This window comes from Calidris pugnax, unplaced genomic scaffold, assembly GCF_001431845.1.
Source record: "Calidris pugnax isolate Ruff unplaced genomic scaffold, ASM143184v1 scaffold157, whole genome shotgun sequence".
Lineage (NCBI taxonomy): Eukaryota > Metazoa > Chordata > Aves > Charadriiformes > Scolopacidae > Calidris > Calidris pugnax.
In genome coordinates, this window is record NW_015090992.1 from 2,228,872 (window position 1) to 2,249,022 (window position 20,151).

General features: G+C 38.8%; 1 protein-coding gene across 1 annotated transcript in view; it reads left to right on the top strand.

Annotated features, from left to right (window-relative positions):
* The first annotated feature begins 10,072 nt into the window (after positions 1 to 10,072).
* The window catches only part of LOC106895380, a 55,407-nt gene continuing 45,328 nt past the window's right edge, over positions 10,073 to 20,151 (top strand). The window contains exon 1 of the mRNA XM_014954788.1: positions 10,073 to 10,163. Coding sequence (XP_014810274.1) covers positions 10,073 to 10,163 — 91 coding nt within the window. The remainder of the gene's footprint in view (positions 10,164 to 20,151) is intronic.

The following is a 20,151-nucleotide window of genomic DNA, read 5'->3' on the forward strand; positions in this document are numbered from 1 at the left end:
CATGTGATCCCAAAAGAACACCTTAGTGTGTCTTCAGGAACTACTGCCTGGCCACTGAGAGGCAATAGTAGACTGTGTGTTCACTTGTAGTCTACTCATGCTGTGAAGTAAAATGAGTTAATTTGATGGAGATTCAAAGTGTTCCTTGCAAATGTGGTGCCTAACAATGTGCATGTTATTTGTTACTGCATTGCAGTAACAATTTCTTCCAAGAAGGTAATTTATCATTTCTGTTTGCATGAACAAACTTTACAGGTGTAAACTCATGCATAAAAGGGGATTGGAATCAGATCACTGAAGCAATTGCTGCCCACTGTCCACCTTACCCTTCTCTGTGCAATCTTCTCGCTGACATAGAGGCAGATGCACCATGCAGGAGGTCACCAGCATTTGGAGCATGGTTTTTATTAAAGTGAAACCTGAACTGGCAACAGATTTAAGGATAAAATATGCTGATTTGTGCCATCCAGGTTGAGTAATCCATGAAATTTAGGTTGATACTCTGGCCCCCCTTTCCACAGGAGGCCCTTGATAGCCATGGGTCTCATGGATCTTCGTGGGAGTTCATCTGTCCAGTATTCAGACACACAGGGTGGTGGGTTCCTACTTCTGTTAGCTGTGCGAGCTGATTGGAAACAACTTATATTCCCAAACCATTTTGACATGTTTAATGAAATCATCTGATAAATAGCTCTGTACAAGAGTAGTTTTCACCTAATACATACTTTTGCACAGGAAAACATTTACCTTGTTAGTAGAATTAAAGAGCTTTCAAAAGATCAGTAATGTGAGTCTGAACTCTGAACTGTCATTTTCAATTCTATGTGTTTTCATCAAGCTTTATACTCAGCTTCTGATTAGTTAGCAGTACTAGTATCGTTTCACATCCAAAAGTTTCCTATTTTATAAATATGAGTATTATGATCCTTGTTTTCCAGAAAGCTAAATTTAGCTACCCTGAATCTAGAGATTTTAGTTATTTATGTTTTAAAGAAATCTATTACCAATTATATTGAAAACTGAAAACAGTGAGAGTCCATGTAGTATTACAGCACAAACAGATTTCAAAGTAAAATGTGATGAAACTATTTCAAGAATTCCTAAATTTGGTGAGGCATTTTACTGAAATAGAGTAGGTATTCTGATGCAGAAGACACGGTATATAAATACAACATTACTCACAAGACAAAAAAGAAATAAAGCTGACCAAAAATCTGGAAGAAGTCTGTTAGTATTGATTTGTTTAAATTAAGCTCTCCCATAGACTCTACTCTTGGGCTTTTATTTGTCAATTTGTTCTTGATGATCACTCTAGCCCCTGCCCAGTGTTACAAGGTTTTTCAGGGGTTTCTTTCTGAACATGAATGATTACAGCTATCATTTATATCTCTGCATCTCAGCTGATAACTGATAACCTCTCAGCTGATATAAAGGACTTCTTAAAATAAGCGGATTATTTTATGCCTCCATTAACCAGGAACCCTGTACAGTAACGGAATAATAACTTGGAAGACAAGTTGTTATTTTCAGGCAGGACATACATACATGTTTAAGTTTACATTTCTTTAGCTGACATTGAAATCAAAAGCTGTGAATTTGCAACAAATATTCTGTGTAAGAGTCATGCAAATTCATCTGCAGTCCTGGCTATATATTCTGTGACTGAAGTCACACCATTCAACCTTACTTCTACAAGTACCTGAATTCTTTTATTTACTTCTTTTTCAGGCCTGACAATTTATGCTGCATTCATAATTTTGATTTCAATGTAAGCATTACTGCTCCTGAATATACAGGTATTTATCACAGGGAGTCTGAAATTATTAACAACACATTTAGTGATCATGGTTCCACATTATTAAATTTTATAGACCACTGTTTTGGTCGCCACATGTAGTGGTACAAAATCATGTTGTTTATGGTTACCTAAAGAAATAATATTGGGATGCATAAGTGCCATCTCCATTTTAGCATGCATTAGCTCTTATTTTTCTTTTTCAGAAGCTGAAGGATAAACATGATCTAGCTACAGAATCCACAATCCAGCCAAATATTCCTATCCTCTTTCTCCTGTATTTTTTTTTATCTTCACATGTTTCTCTTGTCTGCAGTAGAGATGCAGAAACACGGTGTAACAGGCATTGTTCTGCACCTCCCCTCCCAATTCCCATTGCTCAGATAATCCTACATGTTGACCCCTTTTGTTGCTAAAGAACCACTTGGCACAGTTACAGAGATTTAAAAAACTTTCAGCTATTCCTCCATAGCTCTTTTAAAGGCTGCTACTGTTAGCTGTAGAAAAGAATTTGGAATAAAAATGGCTTCTTAATGAATTCCATTCAGTTAAATCTAAATTCTCATTGTCAGCATCAGCAATGAATGTTATAATGACAGTGAATGTTTAATTCCCAAGTAATCACCTCTTAGCTATGACTGGAGAAACTATCATATCCCCTTTGACCACTGCTTGCTTTTGTCTTCTAGTATCACTCTTTTATTCTTTTTTTTTTCTGTACATTTGTAACTGATATAATGGACAGTGCAAAGTGTTCCCTCTCTGCTCTATGTGTATGTGCAGACTGGTTTTTGATGAATTGAGCTGACTGTGCAAAATTAAACTGAACTTCATGTTCATCTTAAGACTAAGTCTTGTGGCATCCAGTATTGCATGTTGAAACGTGGGACTGCTCTGCTCCTCATGGTTAAAAGTGACAGCAGTACTGACAGTCGCAGTGCATATATCTGGTAATTTCAATGTAATCCATCATTATAGGAAGAAGTCTGTTTCTCCTATTGTTTTGAATGAATGCAGTATCTCAAAGAAAGCTGTCAGTGAAACTAGTGCTGATGCCTGTTATTTTCATTTGGATAAATTATCAAAGTCCCTTATTTCATTAGCTGCTGTGGCTGGCCATCATCCTTATTCTCAAATGTCACTTTATCATCTCAAGTGTCTATTCCTTGATGGTCAATCATACAAGATTTTGCCACATTGTGTTACAGGACCCATACAATGATTTAGATTTAGATTTTATAAATAGTAACTATGAGGAAGATAATTATAAAAAATTGAAATCTGTCAAGAAGATGCTGTGTGGGGCTCAGTTAGGATTAAAAAAATAATTGGGAGTTCAAGTCTCTGTTTTGCCTCAAATTGCCTTTGAAATACTGGATGAACTGAACTTTGTTGGCAGAGAGTAGAGGAGTGCATTCAGGTGGTTTAGAGAAATCTTCAGTAGCCTAGAAAACATACAATTACAGTTGAAATAAAAAAAAAAGGTCAGACAAAGAGGATTAGAAACACTGTACAGGGGAGAAGATGACAAAATGGAGAGGAGAGAATGGATTGTTGCAATGCAAACTTAGATGTGGTGCTGTACATACAGCTGCACAGAAGCACAGGAGTAATAGCTCTGCAATCTTGCAGAAAGAAGTAACTTAAGTTGGAGGTTTCTCAAGGATTCACCAGGGGTTCAAACAGGGAGATAACCTAGAAGACAGTAATTAGATAAAAATTAGATAAAAAAACAGCCTTTAGTCCATGTTATTGTTTGTTCATGAGCTTCTCCTTTGGTGCAGCTTCTATTCTTTCCTTCTGGCAAGAAGTAAAAGAATGGTATAAGCAAATCAGGAAATACAAAAGCCAACTCCCTACTTAGGGGCTCAAAGTCAATTATCAAAATGGGAAATGTAAGAATATATTTTCACAGGACACTTATTTTGGAATGTCAAATGGATCTGGATTCACTGATGATGTCAGTATAATCAACAAACAGTATTTTATAGTGACACAAAGCCTTTCACACCAAAATAAGAATTATGAGGATCAAGGTGCAGAACCATGCCAGAAGTATTCTTCATGTCAGCTGACTGTTCACAGAGATAAACATCAGCCAGAAAGGAATATTTATCCTTCAGAAACATGATAGGATTTTAAAAAAATTAAAGTTAGATATTCGGTTTCTCTTTTTCTCACACACACATTCACTCAAAAGGGTGGAGATCATCCAATCTAAATTATCATGGAAACAGTGTCACACAAAAAAACATTTGGTGATATTTGCAGGAAATGGCTGTGACATTTTCAACTTGTTAAAAAGCAATGAAACAAGGAAAGATATTGCCAAACTGTGAGAAAATGAGTCTTTCAAGAACTGAACTTCTAAAGCCTAATATAACATCTCTATATTTTTCTGTGACAGTATGCTAGAAAGATAAAGCAATCTCCTTCAGGCTCTCCCAAACAAGATGTGTGTTATCAGAAATTTACTGAGCTGAAGATCAAGAAAGAGCAATACCTCATCCAATCTTCCTACACCACGTTCCAGACACTTTCTGTTTCCCTCAGTTCCTCTGCATTGACTTCATCATGTTTTTGACCACCGTGTAATTTCTGTAAAGGTGCCAGCTTAATCTGAAGTTACTAAAAATAGAAAAAATTCAACCTTTGCTTTGATATTTTGTTTCCAGGGTTAATAATTTTGAAAAGCTGTTATAATTTGAACATGTTCAATGTTAACTTTAAACCATTGCTTCTCTGCTCGATCAAAGGCCCCTTGCAATACCTACATATTCTTCTTACGAAAATATTTATTCCTTGTTATGAATCAAGAGAAATTTTCCTTTTAATATTCTTGACATATAAATGTGTCTTAATGTCTTCAAGGACTGAAGTCCCTTCTGGTCTTTTGCATCCCTCCTCTTCCTTAGTTTCTATTAACATGCAACTAACTGAATAATATCTCATTAGATATAATTCCTTACTTGGATGCATGGTCCATTCCTTAATTCAAGTCCCTATTCCTTTGCTTTGTGGTCTTTTTTATTGCAGTAGTTCATCAGGAGAACCTGCTGTGCTGCATATTAAGTAGACCCTTGGACTATTTTCAGAGTCACCATTATCTGTAGATCCGCTCCTCTTCTTTTTTCTTTTTTTTTTTTTTTTTTTTTTACTAAAACTGCCTGTTGAGCAATCTTTCACCTTCTCTTTCAATTTGTAAATCTAAAAAATTCTACTATTTTTTTCCTTCTGCAATTTTGCATTATCTTCTAAACCATTGATAAAAATCATTCAGGGATGGTATCAACTCCTGTAGAAAGGAGTTGCTGATTTCACCTATGATACATACCTGCCCTTCATAGTGTGCAAAAGTCTTGCACTGGGTCATGAGTTTCAGTACGTACTATGGTATTGTTATCCATACATCCGAAAAAGAACTTGATGAAGGACAAAGCCTTAAGAAATGTCTACTGCTGGGGCAGCATTTTTAAAAGCAAAATCCTAAAAGTAAGGATAGTGAAAATTTTTCAAAAGCAGGAAAAAAATTTCAAAAAACTAAGCAAGCCTTTTCATAGTGTATACTTTATACCTAGGAAACATTTTGTGAATTTTACTATTTCAATTAACTCTTTCAGAGACATTCATAACCTATAATGAAAGTTATGCAATTTGCAGCATAAGCATATTTTCAGTCTTATGTAGAGCCTACAAAGCCATATTGGAAACCAGATACTTCTTTTCTTATCGCACACAAAGTTAATTACACTTTCTAGTGTAACACACATTCTTTTGATGAATATTCTTAAATTTTATGCATTTTACAAATGTTCTTGGCAAATACATTGAATATTCCTCAGTCCTTGTCATTTTCCTCTTTATATAACCTGGTGGAATAGTATTTGGACTTTAAATTACATTTGAAGGACTGATTTTGCAATCTCAACCCCTAGCCATCTGTCAAATTTCTCAGTACCATAACTATGGAGAATTTCTGAGCTGTCTAATGAAGCTTTTCTCAACAGGCCAGATGTTGTGTTGTTGATATCAATGGCAATATTCCTTACTTCAGTCGTGGAGCCTACATATACAAAGTAATGATTTCCAAGTCTTAAAAGAAAATTATTTTAAGCTGACACCTTTCCTTTCCTCTTAGAGCCTTGCTTTCCCATTATTGCCTTTTCATTCGATAGAGTTTTGCTGCAAGCACTCTTCTGCAGCCAGTGAGCAATTTTCCTATCAGTCCTGTTACTACAACCAAATCCCTAAATTAGTTTATTACTTTAAATTAGTTTATTATACTCCAGACATTGGAATCACTCTCGTCTTTGTCTTTCATAATCTCTGTAGTTTAATCCAAATGCTTTTACTCTCAAAATATTTTTTTTATGATAACTTTATAGATGGGAGCTGTGTCGAATGCCTGACATATAAGGAGTTATAGGTTCCATCTGTTCCTTTCCGAGAGTTTTATTTTCTGCTTTGTGTGCTATTTAAACTGGGACTCACACAAATACGGGCTAGAAAGCTAACATGAATATTGTTGTGTTTTTTGTACACCATGATCAGTATCTGGTTTTTTATTACTAGAGGTTAACTTTTTTTCCCCTTAAGGATCACTCCCTTCAGGACAAGAAATGCTTGTGAAGGAAACCAACTCTATAATGAAGACAGATGTTCACAGAATGATATACTAATGAATATTAATAAAATATCTCTCTAAAACAGGATCACTGACTCCATCCAGTCAGTGAGACAATGTCCAAGTTTATAATAGTGAAACAGGTTCAAAAAATCAAGCTGATTTCTAGACCAGACATCTGTGACTTGCCACCAGATGTGTCCTGACTGCCACTGAACTGTGACCTAAGCCTGTGTAGTCACCTTTGCATACTAATAACATCAATTAAATACTTGTACCTCTCACTGAGCTGCAGTCATGATTGCATCTCAGCAGTCCAGCAATAGACCTCGATACAGGACGGAGTTTTGTCCTGTCTGTATCTCTTGGGGGAATAGTACACTGGTGGTTTTTTACTTGGGCCTTGCACAACTTTCAGTTTCAAAATAACTTACAGTAGTTTTCATTATTTCCCTCCATAGTCTAAGCAATTAGTTTCTAAACCTTGGAATAATTTTTAGTATGCCTAGCAAGGCAGATTGGGATGACAATAATAGTGAGAATCTTTATCATGCTCCATTACACAGCTGAGACACCATCATTAAAAGTTTTGAAACCCCACCCAAAGTGCCGCTCTCTATCTTTAGGAAAATAAATTTATTCATAAGTTTAGATTGTAATATTTATACTTGTGTCTGGTGCCAAGCTCTGGGAACAGCTGTGCGTCAGAGCTACACTAATAATACTATTACAATTGATATATAAATATATTGATGCAGAAAAAAAAAAAAAAAAGAGCCATTAACATTTAAAAGTTGTATCAATGATATTTTTTACTGAAAATGTGAGGAAAAAAAACAATTTAAGAAACCTATTACTGAAAGGCAACATTCTTCAGAAATTAGAAATATTACAAATGTTAGGTTTTTGTCACAAATGTTATGTTTTTCCAATTTTGTTACACTTTTGCCTTACTTTTTCCTTTCCTCACCTTCCCTGCACCCTATGATTCTAGAAGAAATTAGAAAGAAGTAAGTTTATCATCAAGGTAATTGTAAACACAGTTTGAATTCCCAGTCCACTTTCGTTTTTATCTCTTCTTCCATTCATAAATTGCTGTGTACTTCTACTTGCACCAAAACAGACCTGGTTATGTTTTGTCTTAGCTGCCTCATCCTTCAGCTGGTAACAATGAACAAGTGTATCAAGTGTATTCTTTTTTTTTTTTTTTTTTTGAATGGGTCCTGTGCAGCTCAACAGTCAACCTATACTCATCCTAAAACAATATTTAGGGGTTTACCTAATGTTTCAGTATATTGCATCTCTATTTTAAATTAAGACTCATATGGAGAGAATCCATGATATTTTTTGCCAGACCAGGTTTTTATATTTTGTTGTATAATATTTTGTTCAGGTTTTTTTAGAATAATTACATTGTCACTCAGAGCTCAAGATTGCTTGGCTCTGGTAATAGCCTTAATTAGCAATAAATAGCCAACAACTTTGAAACTGAATTCTTAGAAGTTTAAAGTAGGAGAAATGGATATGTTGGTGTTGATATTTTCAGTGTGTTACTACAAAAGGTCCAGTTTTACAGAGAGGAGAGAAGACAATCTGTTGTGGAGAATTTAGATTGCTTTTATCATGCAATGTGTTCTAACAGTAAAAAGAAAGTCTTGAAAATGGGGAGACCAAGGGAATTATGGAAATCAACATGGAGGATGTTATCAGCTAAGGTTTCACACTTGCTCTGGTGGCTTTTGTGCAGATGAGTAGTACATATTCAGCTTTTACATGATGTATTAATGAATAGAGCTCATCACATTTGAAAAAGACACTAGTACCCTCACTCTATTGCATGGTAGAGGAAGCTGTAGGGGAAGCTACACTCACCCAGGGCCAGCAGAAAAACCCAGAAACTGTACTAAGGATTACATGACTTATAGTACGACTTTACATGCATAAAACAATAAAAATATTGCAATGTTGACAGATATAACAATGACTTTTTTGCTTCAGGTATATACCTGACAGCAGCTGAATTGAAACACATGAATTCAATGGTGGTTTAACTCTGAAGATCATTGGATGACATTAATTTCTTCCATTTCAGAAAAATGTGCAGGTCTTTTGCCAAGTTGCAGTCAATATTTGACTGTCAGTTTGCCTTTTATGAAACACACAGATGGTATTATGCTATAGCACATTCAGATCTACTGATACTACACTTATAAACTGCAAAGGTGGCATTCACAACTTTTTAAAATTGCTGCATTTATGATAGACAGACTGGCAAAATTGTCACTGGTAAGGGAAGTGTAAGCTCTTCATATTTTTGTTCTGAGATGATTCAAGGGAACTCAATTTAAGTCCATTTAAATGTTTTGCTTACACTATAAAGTCAGCAAGGGCAACAGTCAGTATTGATGTTTTGTCACTGTTACTAGTTTCTATCAGGCCGAAGCTTCTTTGAGGTAGCTTCAGTAAAGTAAAGCCAAAAATTAGTCACCAAAATATTTCACATTTCAGATCTTCTTTTGCATATGACAGCCAAGTGTTCTTCATTTGTCACTAGAAGCAAAATAATAATATTTTTATTTAAATAATATTATATAAATATTTATTTGAATAATCAATATTTCAATATAAATATAATTTAGCTTTTCTTCAATATCAATCCATTAATGTTTCTATTCAACATAAATGTTGTGATTATGCAACTACTCTGATAGTTCTTCTGTATACTCTCCCAATTATTTCACCATGGAATGAAAAAAAGGCTTCACCGCCTACTAAAGAAACAACAGCTTCCAAAATACTTTGCTCATTCATTAGGTCTTTTATCTTCTTCTTATAAGAATTGTTTACCTAAGTGGCTCACATGAGCATATATTTGGGCATGTTGTCATCTTGCAACGTTCTTCAGCTGATATCATCTTATTCTGGTCTTAGATGTTAAAGCATCTTCAGTTTTACTATATATAGTTTTCTGTGGTTTATCATATTCCTTTCCCCAAATAAAATGTGAATCACCTCTGTTCCTCACCTCTCTGCTAATCTCACTTCATTCAGTTCTTCTCTGTGTCTGTAACTTCCTAAATCTAGACCTTTTTCTTTTTTCTTTTTTTTTTCTCACCCTCCCAATAGTTTAGAAAGAACTACTTGTCAACATTTAGTTTGAATTTACTTTTTGATTTCTTCTATTTCCATACCAGTCAAATGGAGAATTTTGAACTGAATTCATTTGTCTTAGTCCCTTATCGGGTGGGCTGCCTAGCTAGCCAAATCCCCTGTCCAACAGTGCATCAAGCCTGAGAAGCTAGGAAGAATGTTGCTGCACAAATAAGTCTGATTTATGCAGCGTGGAAACTTAGGAAGGCCCATAGGTTCATGACTAATTGCTAACAGTTCTGACAAGAGAGATGTTCTCCCAACCTTAGTCTTTTACTGCTGATGTACTTTAAGAAGCTCGTTTTATTGTCTTTGACATCCTCTACATGTTTCATTCCAAGCAGGTCTTTGCCTTCCTTGTTGCATTCCTGCACACATAATGTCTTCTGCTGATATGGGAGTCAGCAGTGAATGTTGTTTACCTGGACTTCAGCAAAGTGTTTGATGTTGTTTCCAACAGCCTTCCCTGGAAAAACTGGCAGACTGAGTGTATGGTCTGCAAGATGGTGGGGAAATTCATAAATGATATTGATGATGTAATCGAAAACTTCTTCACCAAGTTTGCTGAGGACACTAAAGTGAGTGGTGGGGCAGGTGTGTCAGAAGGATGAGTCGTCTCATGAATAAGCATGGACAAGCTGGAAGAGAGGACAAGCAAGAACTAAATGAAGTTTAACAAAGATAGGTGCAAAATCCTGCAGCTGGAACATAGTGACAAAAGCATCTAGTACAGGTTAGAAGCTGTGCAGCTAGGGAGCAGCCTTGCTGAAAGAGACCTAGATGTCCTGGCAGACAACCAGCTGAACATGAGTCAGCAGTGTGCCACTGCAGCAACAATGGCAAGGTGGATCCTGGGCTGCATCTGCAGGGACATTACTAGCATAGATAGAGATGGGTTCATACATTCTACTCAGTGTTTTATCAGGCTGCACCTGGAGAACTGTGTCCAGTTCCCATAATTCAAGAAAGATACAGACAGACTGTGAGTCCAAGGGATAATCAAAACATTAATCAACGTTTAATACAAAGATAATAAAAAAGCTGTAAAACTGAAGGAAAGGCTGAAGAACCTGGATCTATCCCTGGAGAAGAGGAGGCTCAGGAGGGACTTCAAACAGTATTCCAATACTCAAGGGATGGCTACAAAGAGGACAGAGACTCTTTCTTCATTATGGGTACACTTAGAAGTTGCACTGGGAGAGGTTTCAGCTAAATGTAAGAAATAATTTTTTTATGGTAAGAACAATAGTTCCCTGGAACAACCTGTCCAGGGATGTGGTAGAGTCCTCATCACTAGGACTTTTCAATATGTGATTGGACAGGGTGCTAGATAATTTCATCCAAGCTTCCTTTCCCACAAAATTTTTCACCAAATGAGCTTTCGAGAACCCTTCCAACCTGGGCTGTTATATGATTCTATGATTGTATTTTTATGGTTTGTTCCCTGAGCTAGAACCTACACATTAACTGCTTAAGGAGCATCAATAAGGAAGCAGCAGAGGCACAGCTGAATTTAAAGAACAGGAATTGGGAAGTGTAATGTAATGATGTTGTTGGAAATTCTTATACATTTGTGAGAGCATAACATGATCACAGACGGAAAAACAGGTTACCAGAATAAGAGTTATGGTCAATGTTGTACTGCTTATACTCGGGAATTCAGAGAAATATTGATAATGTTTTCCTAAAGCAACACATCCTGGATATTTGGACTTATATTTAATTTTTAGGGGGTAAAAAAAAACCAAGAAAAACCTGAAAAAGCATGTTCCTATTTTCCAGGTTTCACAAAAAAAAACAAAACAAAAAAAAGACCAAACCAAACCCAAAAACAACAACATAAAGCCCTGAAAACATAGGCTCTGAAATTCATTCATTTCTGTGCTATGTGCACAGGGCAACTGGTCATGTGAGTGTAACTACTTACTAAATGTCTGTAAAAAAGTATTGGAAAATCAAGCTGAGGGTCTGCCCTCCCATCTTACTTTTAAAATTGATTTTCCTATCAAATTAATCTTTCCCTTATCTTTTTTTTTAATTATTATTTTTTTAATATATCACCTGGATTTGAAAGTGCGCGTGGTTTGAAGATTTTCACTGAGGACCTTATATTACCTGCATTGCTGCTCAATTTATTTCATGGTTAAAATACAAGTGTTCAGGTCACATTTTCATATCACATATTTACTTTTCTTTTTTTCTATTTCACTAAACCCTAATCTCCATATAATTGAAACAAGTGTGCATTCTTCTTATCTGCTGTGATGAAAGAAAGACCTGGTGCGGTAGCTTTAGGAAACAAATAAAAAAACAAGAGCCACTTCCTTCTCTATTTCCTACTTGCTGGTTTAGTCAGAATAATTCAAACTAATATCAAAACCCTTTTAAAAAACAAAAGAAAAAAAATTAAAGCACATGGATTTGTCCCCAGAGTTCAGGAAATTTACTGTATCTTTGGAATTATTTTTTTTTTTTTGCCAATGGAGAAACATTTGCATATTTTTATCTCTCAGAATGCGTTCACTCAGTTCAACTTTTTAAAATTCTAATCACATTTTCTATAAAAACGCTGGTCCCCAACGGGTAAACTAGAGAGATGATTCTCTGAACCTGCCGTATTTCTACCACAGAAAGAGAAGAGTTTCAACTCTTTTTTTATAAAGGAGCTGTACTCAATTCTCCTGAAAAGCCATAAATTTAGCATAGCAGTAAATTAAAGATAACAAAGAAAACTCTACTTTTCTTGACCTTTTCCCCTAAATGTCATCCCATTGCTCTTTCCACAGCTGTATTTGAAAAGGCAAAGTAAGGCTTAGGAAGATTTCTCACAATCCTTGGAAAAAATAACTTCTTCATCTAACTTTCTATTACAGAACTGTATTATTGTAGGTATATTTATAGTCATAGTTATCATTGTATGTATTGTTATTTTATTATTGGCGTTAAAATAACAAAATACATAATTTTGTCATAGAAATAGAATTTTATGTCACAAAACAATATCTGGTACTTGTAATGAGCAGTTAGATCATTAGCTGGCCATAGAGTTAATTTTCCATATAATGTGGCCATATAAAATGTTGCCATATAATGTGCCATTTTCTTTCCCTTCATTTTCAATGATATGAAGATAAACACGTACTTCATAAAGGGACGGGGAGATAAATATTTGGGAATTGTCTTTTGAAAGTCTGGAGCTGAGGGAGGCTGAAGGCAGACAGTACCAAAGAAAGACACAAGAGGTTGGACCTCCATTTTTGTGCTATTAACTGAATTTTTTCTAGGAAGTGTTCTGAAACATGTAAGGCACAGGGGGTCAATAGGAAGGTAAGAAAAACAAAAGAAACATTTTTTATTTCTTACTCAGAACTCCTTCTCTTTCGTATTAAGAACTTCTGTGAGATATGACAGACAATGCATTCCTGCAAAATGCCAGGTGCAGCATTCTGTCAGCACTCACTCTGGAAAATTAGTTAATTGTCCCTAGGGGTGATGGGTGATGTGGGGTATCCCTGCAGATGCTTCTGTCAAATACTGAAGAAATGCAGGAAAAGTATGAACTTTCGTATAAAAGAACAGTTTTTCCTGACCTCTGCAACTCTTAAGCCTATGGCCAAGATTCTTGCCACAAAGGATTATATTTAAAAAAAACAAAATAAAACAATACAGGCTTGATTGCAAAGCTTGTGTTGATTGCCTAAAGGTTTACATTAACATAGAAGCAGTAAGAAAAAAGGTCAGATATGTCATGTTATCTTTAACTGTCTTGTTTAATGAACTTAAAATCATGTTGAGAAAATTTTATTTGTCACAAGACTGAATTGACATTTATTTTTTGCTCATCACTAGCTGAGACTAACAGCTCTGATGCAGGTATATCCATAGGGGAGCTGGGTGATCACAGAGAAAAGGAGCTTTTCCCCAGATTTTCTGAGGTGGGAAAAGGCTAGGGCAGTGCAGGGAAGTGCAGGGGCCTGGCAGCTGTGGGGGCAGCTGACAAGGGTGGAGGGGTCCAGCAGAGGCAGCCAAACCCACTCTCATAAAAGGCAGCCTTAGAGATGGTAAGCGACCAGGACTGTGGCAACCAGGATGGACAAACAGCGTGTGGTATGTCAGTCAGGGTGTAGCATGCCTGTTTGCATGGAAGGGCATGCAGGAAGGGCACAGAAAGCTCTGGCAGCTCAAGATGGTAGCTCAGGTGGTGAGAGGGAACTTAACCATGGTCTCTACCCAGCAGAAAGCTATGTCGTCTGCACTTACCAGAGTAAGAGTAGCCACACAGACAGAGCTCCCATGGAAATATGCAGACACTCAGGCCTCAGGCTGCAGGGAGTGCCATGGCCTAACATGGCTAACATATGGTAGTAGGGAAGACAGCTGTGTGATGTGAGACCAGGTGAAAAGTCTGCTCAGCCTGCTGGCAGAGCAAAGAGAGGAAGTAGAAAGGGCATCAGAAAATGCAAGAAAGAAACAGACTGGTAGAAGCATGCTTTGACCTCCCTGAGAGAAAAACAGGGACAGACACCAGAAAAAAACTAAGATCAAAAGGATCCCATATCCTTCCCCCACGAGGCAGAAGGTGATGGCTTAATGGAAAGCTGTGAATGGAAGCAAGTCTGTGCTGGGGGTGGCAAGCGAACCCTCTCTTTGCTCACCTTGCCTACTCAGGTACAAAATTATGAGGCTCTGGATGAGATAGGCCAGTCAATGCACGATGTAGATGACGGTCTGACTACACCAGAGGACTACACACTTGCTGGGACCAGAAAGGCTTACCCCACTATAACGTTCACCTCCACAAGGAAGACGAGAAGGGTTGTAGTTATAGGTGACTCCCTTCTGAGGACAACAGAAGTGTTCAATATTCTGGGCAGACCCTGCTCTTGGGGAAGTATGCTGCCTCCTGGAGCCCAAGTTAGGGACATTACTAGGAAACTTCCTTGCCTGCTATGGCCCTCAGACTATTACTCACTGCTGCTCTTCCATGAAGTTCCATGAAGCCCAAGGGTGCTTAGAAGATATTCCAGGGCTTTGGAACAGTTATAAGGGAGTCTGGAGCACAGGTTATCTTTTCTTCTCCCAGTTATAGGCAGTGACATTGGAAGAAGCAGACACTCTCAGTCTATTAATGCATGTCTCTGTGGCTGGTGTCACTGCCACAATTTTGGGTTTTTTGACAATGGGATGGACTACATGGGACCAGGCTTGCTGGTGTTGGATGGAGTTCATCTTTCTCAAAGGCGGAAGAGGGTCTTTGCTCATGAGATAGCAGGGCTTACTGACAGTGCTTTAAACTAGGCTTGGTGGGGCAAAGGGATATTATCAGGCTTGCCCATGACAAGCCAAGGGATGACAAACCAAGGTTTGAGGGATGGGGTACTGGCAAGGGCCCTCAACCTGTTCCTCTAAGATGTTCCCCCAGTTCCACAGCCCACTCAAAGTCTTATGGAGATGAACCAGGAGCTCCTGAGGTAGTAGGAGCCAACAAGGAGACATGGGTGGAACACCTCAAAGAAAGGCCACCTGGAGAGCAACACAAAGGAACTGCAGCCAGTCCAGTCAGTAAGTCAGCTTCAATAGGTACACAAGTGTCTTTATGCAAATGCAGGTAGCATGGGGAACAGACAAGAGGAGTTAGACGTGCATATGCCTCCAGGACTATGATCTCACTGGCCTTATGGATACGTAGTGTGATGACTCCTATAACTGGAGTGTTGGAATGGAAGGATACAAGCTCTTGAGGAAGGACAAGCAGGGGAGAAAAGGAACAGGTGTTACCCTCTGAGTCAACGACCAACTGAAGTACATGGAGCTCCACTTGTGGGGGGAGACAAAGAGCTGACAGACAGCTTATGGGTCAGGATTAAAGAAAATGCAGGGGAAAAGTGCTGTTACAGTGAGGGTCTGCTACAGGCCACTTGACCAGGATGATGGACGGAACAAGGCCCTCTACAGACGTATTAGAGCAGCCTCAGGTTCACAGGCCCTGGTCCTCAGGGACAACACAGCAGGGCATAAGCAATCCAGGAAGTTCTTGGAATGTGTTGATGATAACTTCCTTCTCCAAGTGGCAGAGGAGCCAATGAGGAGAGGAGTTATGCTGGACCTTGTCTTTACCAAAAAGGAGGGGCTGCTAGGGAATGTCAAGACCAAGGGTAGCCTTGGATGGTAGAGTTCAAGATCCCTTGGGCAGTAAGGAAGGTGCACAGCAAACTCACTACGCTGGACTTCAGGAGAGCAGACTTTGGTGTCTTGAGGGTCTTCTTGGCAGAGTACCATAGGATGAAGCACTGGAGGGGAGAGGGCCCCAAGGATGCTGCTTAATTTTAAAGGATCACCTCCCCCAGCGCTCAGGAGTGATGTATCCCAACAAAGTCATGTAAAAACACCAGGAGGCCTGCATGGATGAACAAACAGCTCCTGGGAACTCTCAAAAGCAAATAGGAGACCTCCAGAGGGTGGAAGCAAGGACAGGTAGCGAGAAATATAGAGAAATTGTCTGAGCAGCCAGGGACCTGGTTAGGCAAGCTGAAGCCGAAATAGAATTAAATCTGGCCAGGGACATCAAGGACCACAAGAAAAACTTCTGTAAGTATGTCAGCAATAAAAAGACAATAGGGAAAATGTGGCCCTATCTGGAAGGCAACAGGAGATGGAAAAGGCTGAGGCACTCAATGACTTTTTTGCCTCAGTCTTCATCAGCAAATGCTCTAACCACTCTGCCCAAGTCACAGAAGGCAGTGGCAGGGGCTGTGAGAATGAAGAACTACCCACTGTAGGAGAAGATCAAGTACGAGACCATCCAAGGAACCTGAAGTTACACAAGTCCATGGAGCCTGATGAAACTCATCCTCAGGTCCCAAGGAAACTGGCAGACAAGGTTGCTAAACCGCTTTGCATTGTATTCAAAAAGTTGTGGCAGTCTGGTGAAGTTCCCCCTGACTTGAAAAGTGGAAACATAACCCCCATTTTTAAAAGGGGAAAAAAAGGAAGATGTGGGAACTACAGAATGGTCAGTCCTACCTCTATGCCTGCCAAGATGATGGAGCAGATCCTCCTAGAAACTCTGCTAAGGCACATGGAAAATAAGGAGGTGACTGGTGACAGCCAGCATAGCTTCACCAAGGGAAAATTTTTCATTTGTCATGCCTGAACAAATTTGGTGACCTTCTATGGCAGCGTTACAGCATTGGTGGAAAAGGGGACAGCAACAGACACATCTACTGGAACTTGTGTGAAGTTTTTGGCACTGTCCCACACGATATCTTTGTCTCTAAACTAGAAAAAATTGATGGATGGACCACTTAATGGTTAAGGAACTGGCTGTATTGTTGCCAGTTGCAGGGGTGACTGCCCCTAAAGGGTTGCAGCCAACCGCTTTATGTCCAAGTGGAATGTGTGATGGAATGGTGCTCCTCAGGGCTCCATACTGGGAACAGCACTGTTTAACATCTTTGTTAGGGACATGGACAGTGGGATTGAGTGCACTCTCAGAAAGTTTGCTGATGACACCAAGCTGTGTGGTGTGGCTGACACACTGGAGGGAAGGGATGCCATCCGGAGGCACCTCAGGCTTCAGGCATCAGCCCATGCAAACCCCACAAAGTTATATAAGACCAAGTGCAAGTGGCTGCACATGGGTCAAGACAATCACAAGCACAAATACCAGCAGGGCTGTGAATGGATTGAGAACAGCCCTGTGTAGAAGGTCTGGTGTGTGTTGGTTGATGAGAAGCTCAATGTGAGCCGACAATGTGCCCTTGCAGCCCAGAAGGCCAATGATGTCCTGGGCTGCACCAAAACAAGTGTGGCCAGCAGGTCAAGAGAGGTGATTCTCGCCCTCTGCTCTACCTTGATAAGACTCCACCTGGAGTACTGTGCCCAGCTCTGGGGCTTCCAACAGAGGAAAGACAGGAACCTGTTGCGAGTGGATCCAGAAGAGGGCCATGAAGATGATCAGAGGGCTGGAGCACCTCGCCTCTGAAGACAGGCTGAGAGAGTTGGGGTTGTTCATCCTGGAGAAGAGAGGGATCCAGGGGGGCGTTAAGGGATCTTCCAGTACTTAAAGGGGGCCTACAGGAATGTTGGGGGCATTGGGGAGGGACTCTTCATCAGGGAATGTAGTGATGGCTTTAAAACTAAGCCAGGGTAGATTTAGATTAGATATCAGGAAGCATTTCTTTACTGTGAGGGTGGTGAGACACTGGAACAGACTGCCCAGGGAAGCTGTGGATGCCTCATTTTCAGGAGTGTTCAAGGCAGGCTGGATGGGGCTTTGAGCATTTTGATCTAGGCGATGTGTTCCTGCCCATGGCAGGTGGCTCGAACTAGATGATCTTTAAGGTCCCTTCCAGCCCAAACCTACAGTATTCTATGATTTTAATTACAAACATATATCTTTTTCTTTTTTCCTCTGTTTATATAGGCCACATCTAAAGAAAGATCTTGCAAAAGGGCCTGCAATATCATAAAACATCTTGGCACAGCAACAAGGATTTCCATCTCTCCTTCTCCCTTTACCCACTCTCCTCTATCTCTTCTCCTGTCCCCCTATTCTGTCTTGTATCTTTTTTCCCGTTCTCTTTTCCTTTTTTCTTTTTTTCATTCCCTTTGCCATCAGAGTGTCTTTCTTGTGGAGAAGCCCCATGGAGCCATCTGACTAGCTGATAACAAGTGAAAGATTGTGCAGGTCTTGCAGGAAAAGCTTTGGCACCTGCTCCCAGTTCAGCAAATACTGAGGATCTACTGCCACACAGGAGACTGCTGTGCTGGGATCATGGGGCCTGCAGCTCCAGCCCTCACTTCTGGCTTCTTTTACAAACAGTATGACTATTCTGAGGTGAGACAAACAGAAATTTATCCCAGAAGTGACAGACTCTCTGCAAGAAAGATAAACCTGGGGGTGTCCTGGTACATATTGGCAGAACAAGGAAGACTGTACAAGTAGAAAATAGGTTGCAGAATGGCAATATGCCTGATTTTGCTGTACCTGTTATCTCTGCCCCTTTCTTTGTGAGAATCCCAAACGTGTAACATCCCCAGGACAGTAAGTAATATTTCAGTCAAGAAAGGTAAGAATACTGGATGCATCTGCTGAGAACGGGGGCCACATGTTCTTAATCTAGCATGTTTTGGGAATGAAGTAGATGATCTGCAATGCCTGTTCCTTATGGCATAGTTAAGAGTTAAGGGACATTCATTCTTTAGCTAAAGAGCATTCACACATCTATTCACCATGTCTTGAGTTTACTGAAAATTTAGTCAGTAGAAACAGTACAGGGAATTTTTATGTAAATCAGCATAAGAAAGCTGGGAATCCTCACATCATTTGTCTACCCTAATGGAACTAATTTAATAATAATTAATAATCTTCAACATTTTTATCACACTTTTCATTCACAGAATTCAAAATTGATTTGCAAACCCTAGTTAAGGTTCAGGGTACCCATAAAACAGAACGTCAGGATCATCAAAATCTTAATTCTGTTATTGTATAAGCACTGTGAGGAACAAAAAGCCCAAGAGTCCTTCAGGAAGAGGATAACTGTAACTTACTGACATTATAGGAAAGCTATTGAGGGGAAAGGTTTGGAAACTAAAGGTAATGACAGAGGTGATTGAAAGAAGAGGTGCTAAAATGAATGTATAAGGTTTTATATTTAGGTGTTCAGGGAAACAGTTCCTGCTATAAAGTTGAAATTGTATTGTGAAACATCCTAAGAAAAAAAATAATTGGGTTTTGACCCTTCACTGTTAGAATATGAGGCTCTTTACACGTAATGCACACGTTTTTTTCTTGCTATTTTCTTAATACATACCATTATTCGTACTAAAAATTTTCTAGCTGCCAGTGCCAGTGCCTCATCTGGCATCTGTTAGTACTAACAATGATCTCTACTTATGTATTAAATGCATTCCGAGCTACTTATATTTAAACTTTTCAATGGCTTAATGGTTTTGGTTTGGTTTGTGGGGGGAGCTTGTTTTTTTTGTTTGTTTGTTTGTTTTTAATGTGTCTTATCTGCTTTTCTCCACATATGAATAATGGTTTGATTTCTTCAGGAAATATTTGTAAGCAAAATTTCATTGTCAAAGCTTGTGACCAGGGACTGACTTTCTTTGATCTAATTTCAAGGTGCCAAGACAGTAAGTCACAGAGGCATAAGATGCTCTCCTATAGATATGGAAAGTGCTCATCTAGCACTTCAAGTATTTGAGGTGCATTCACTCTCTCTCATCATTTTCTTCATTTGTGATTAATGCCTTGTCAAAATGCCATCTCTTTTAAATAAAACTAATTTTGACTAACATAAGTGAAATAAAAGCCTCTTCTGTGGTTACTTTTCAAATATTTCTGTAATATTAAAAGTTCCTAATCTTTTTTTACCCTTTCCTTTAAAAAAACATGAATGGCAAAAGCTTTCTTTCTAAAAGGTGTGTACAACAGATGTGCTTTAATGAAACAAAATTTATGACAGTAGCCCTTTTAAAGGTAAAAATATCATGAAAAGCACAAGATAATGCTCTTAGCATGAAACCCAGGGCCATAAGTATGTGGAGCTAGGAAGTAATTGTGTTAAGG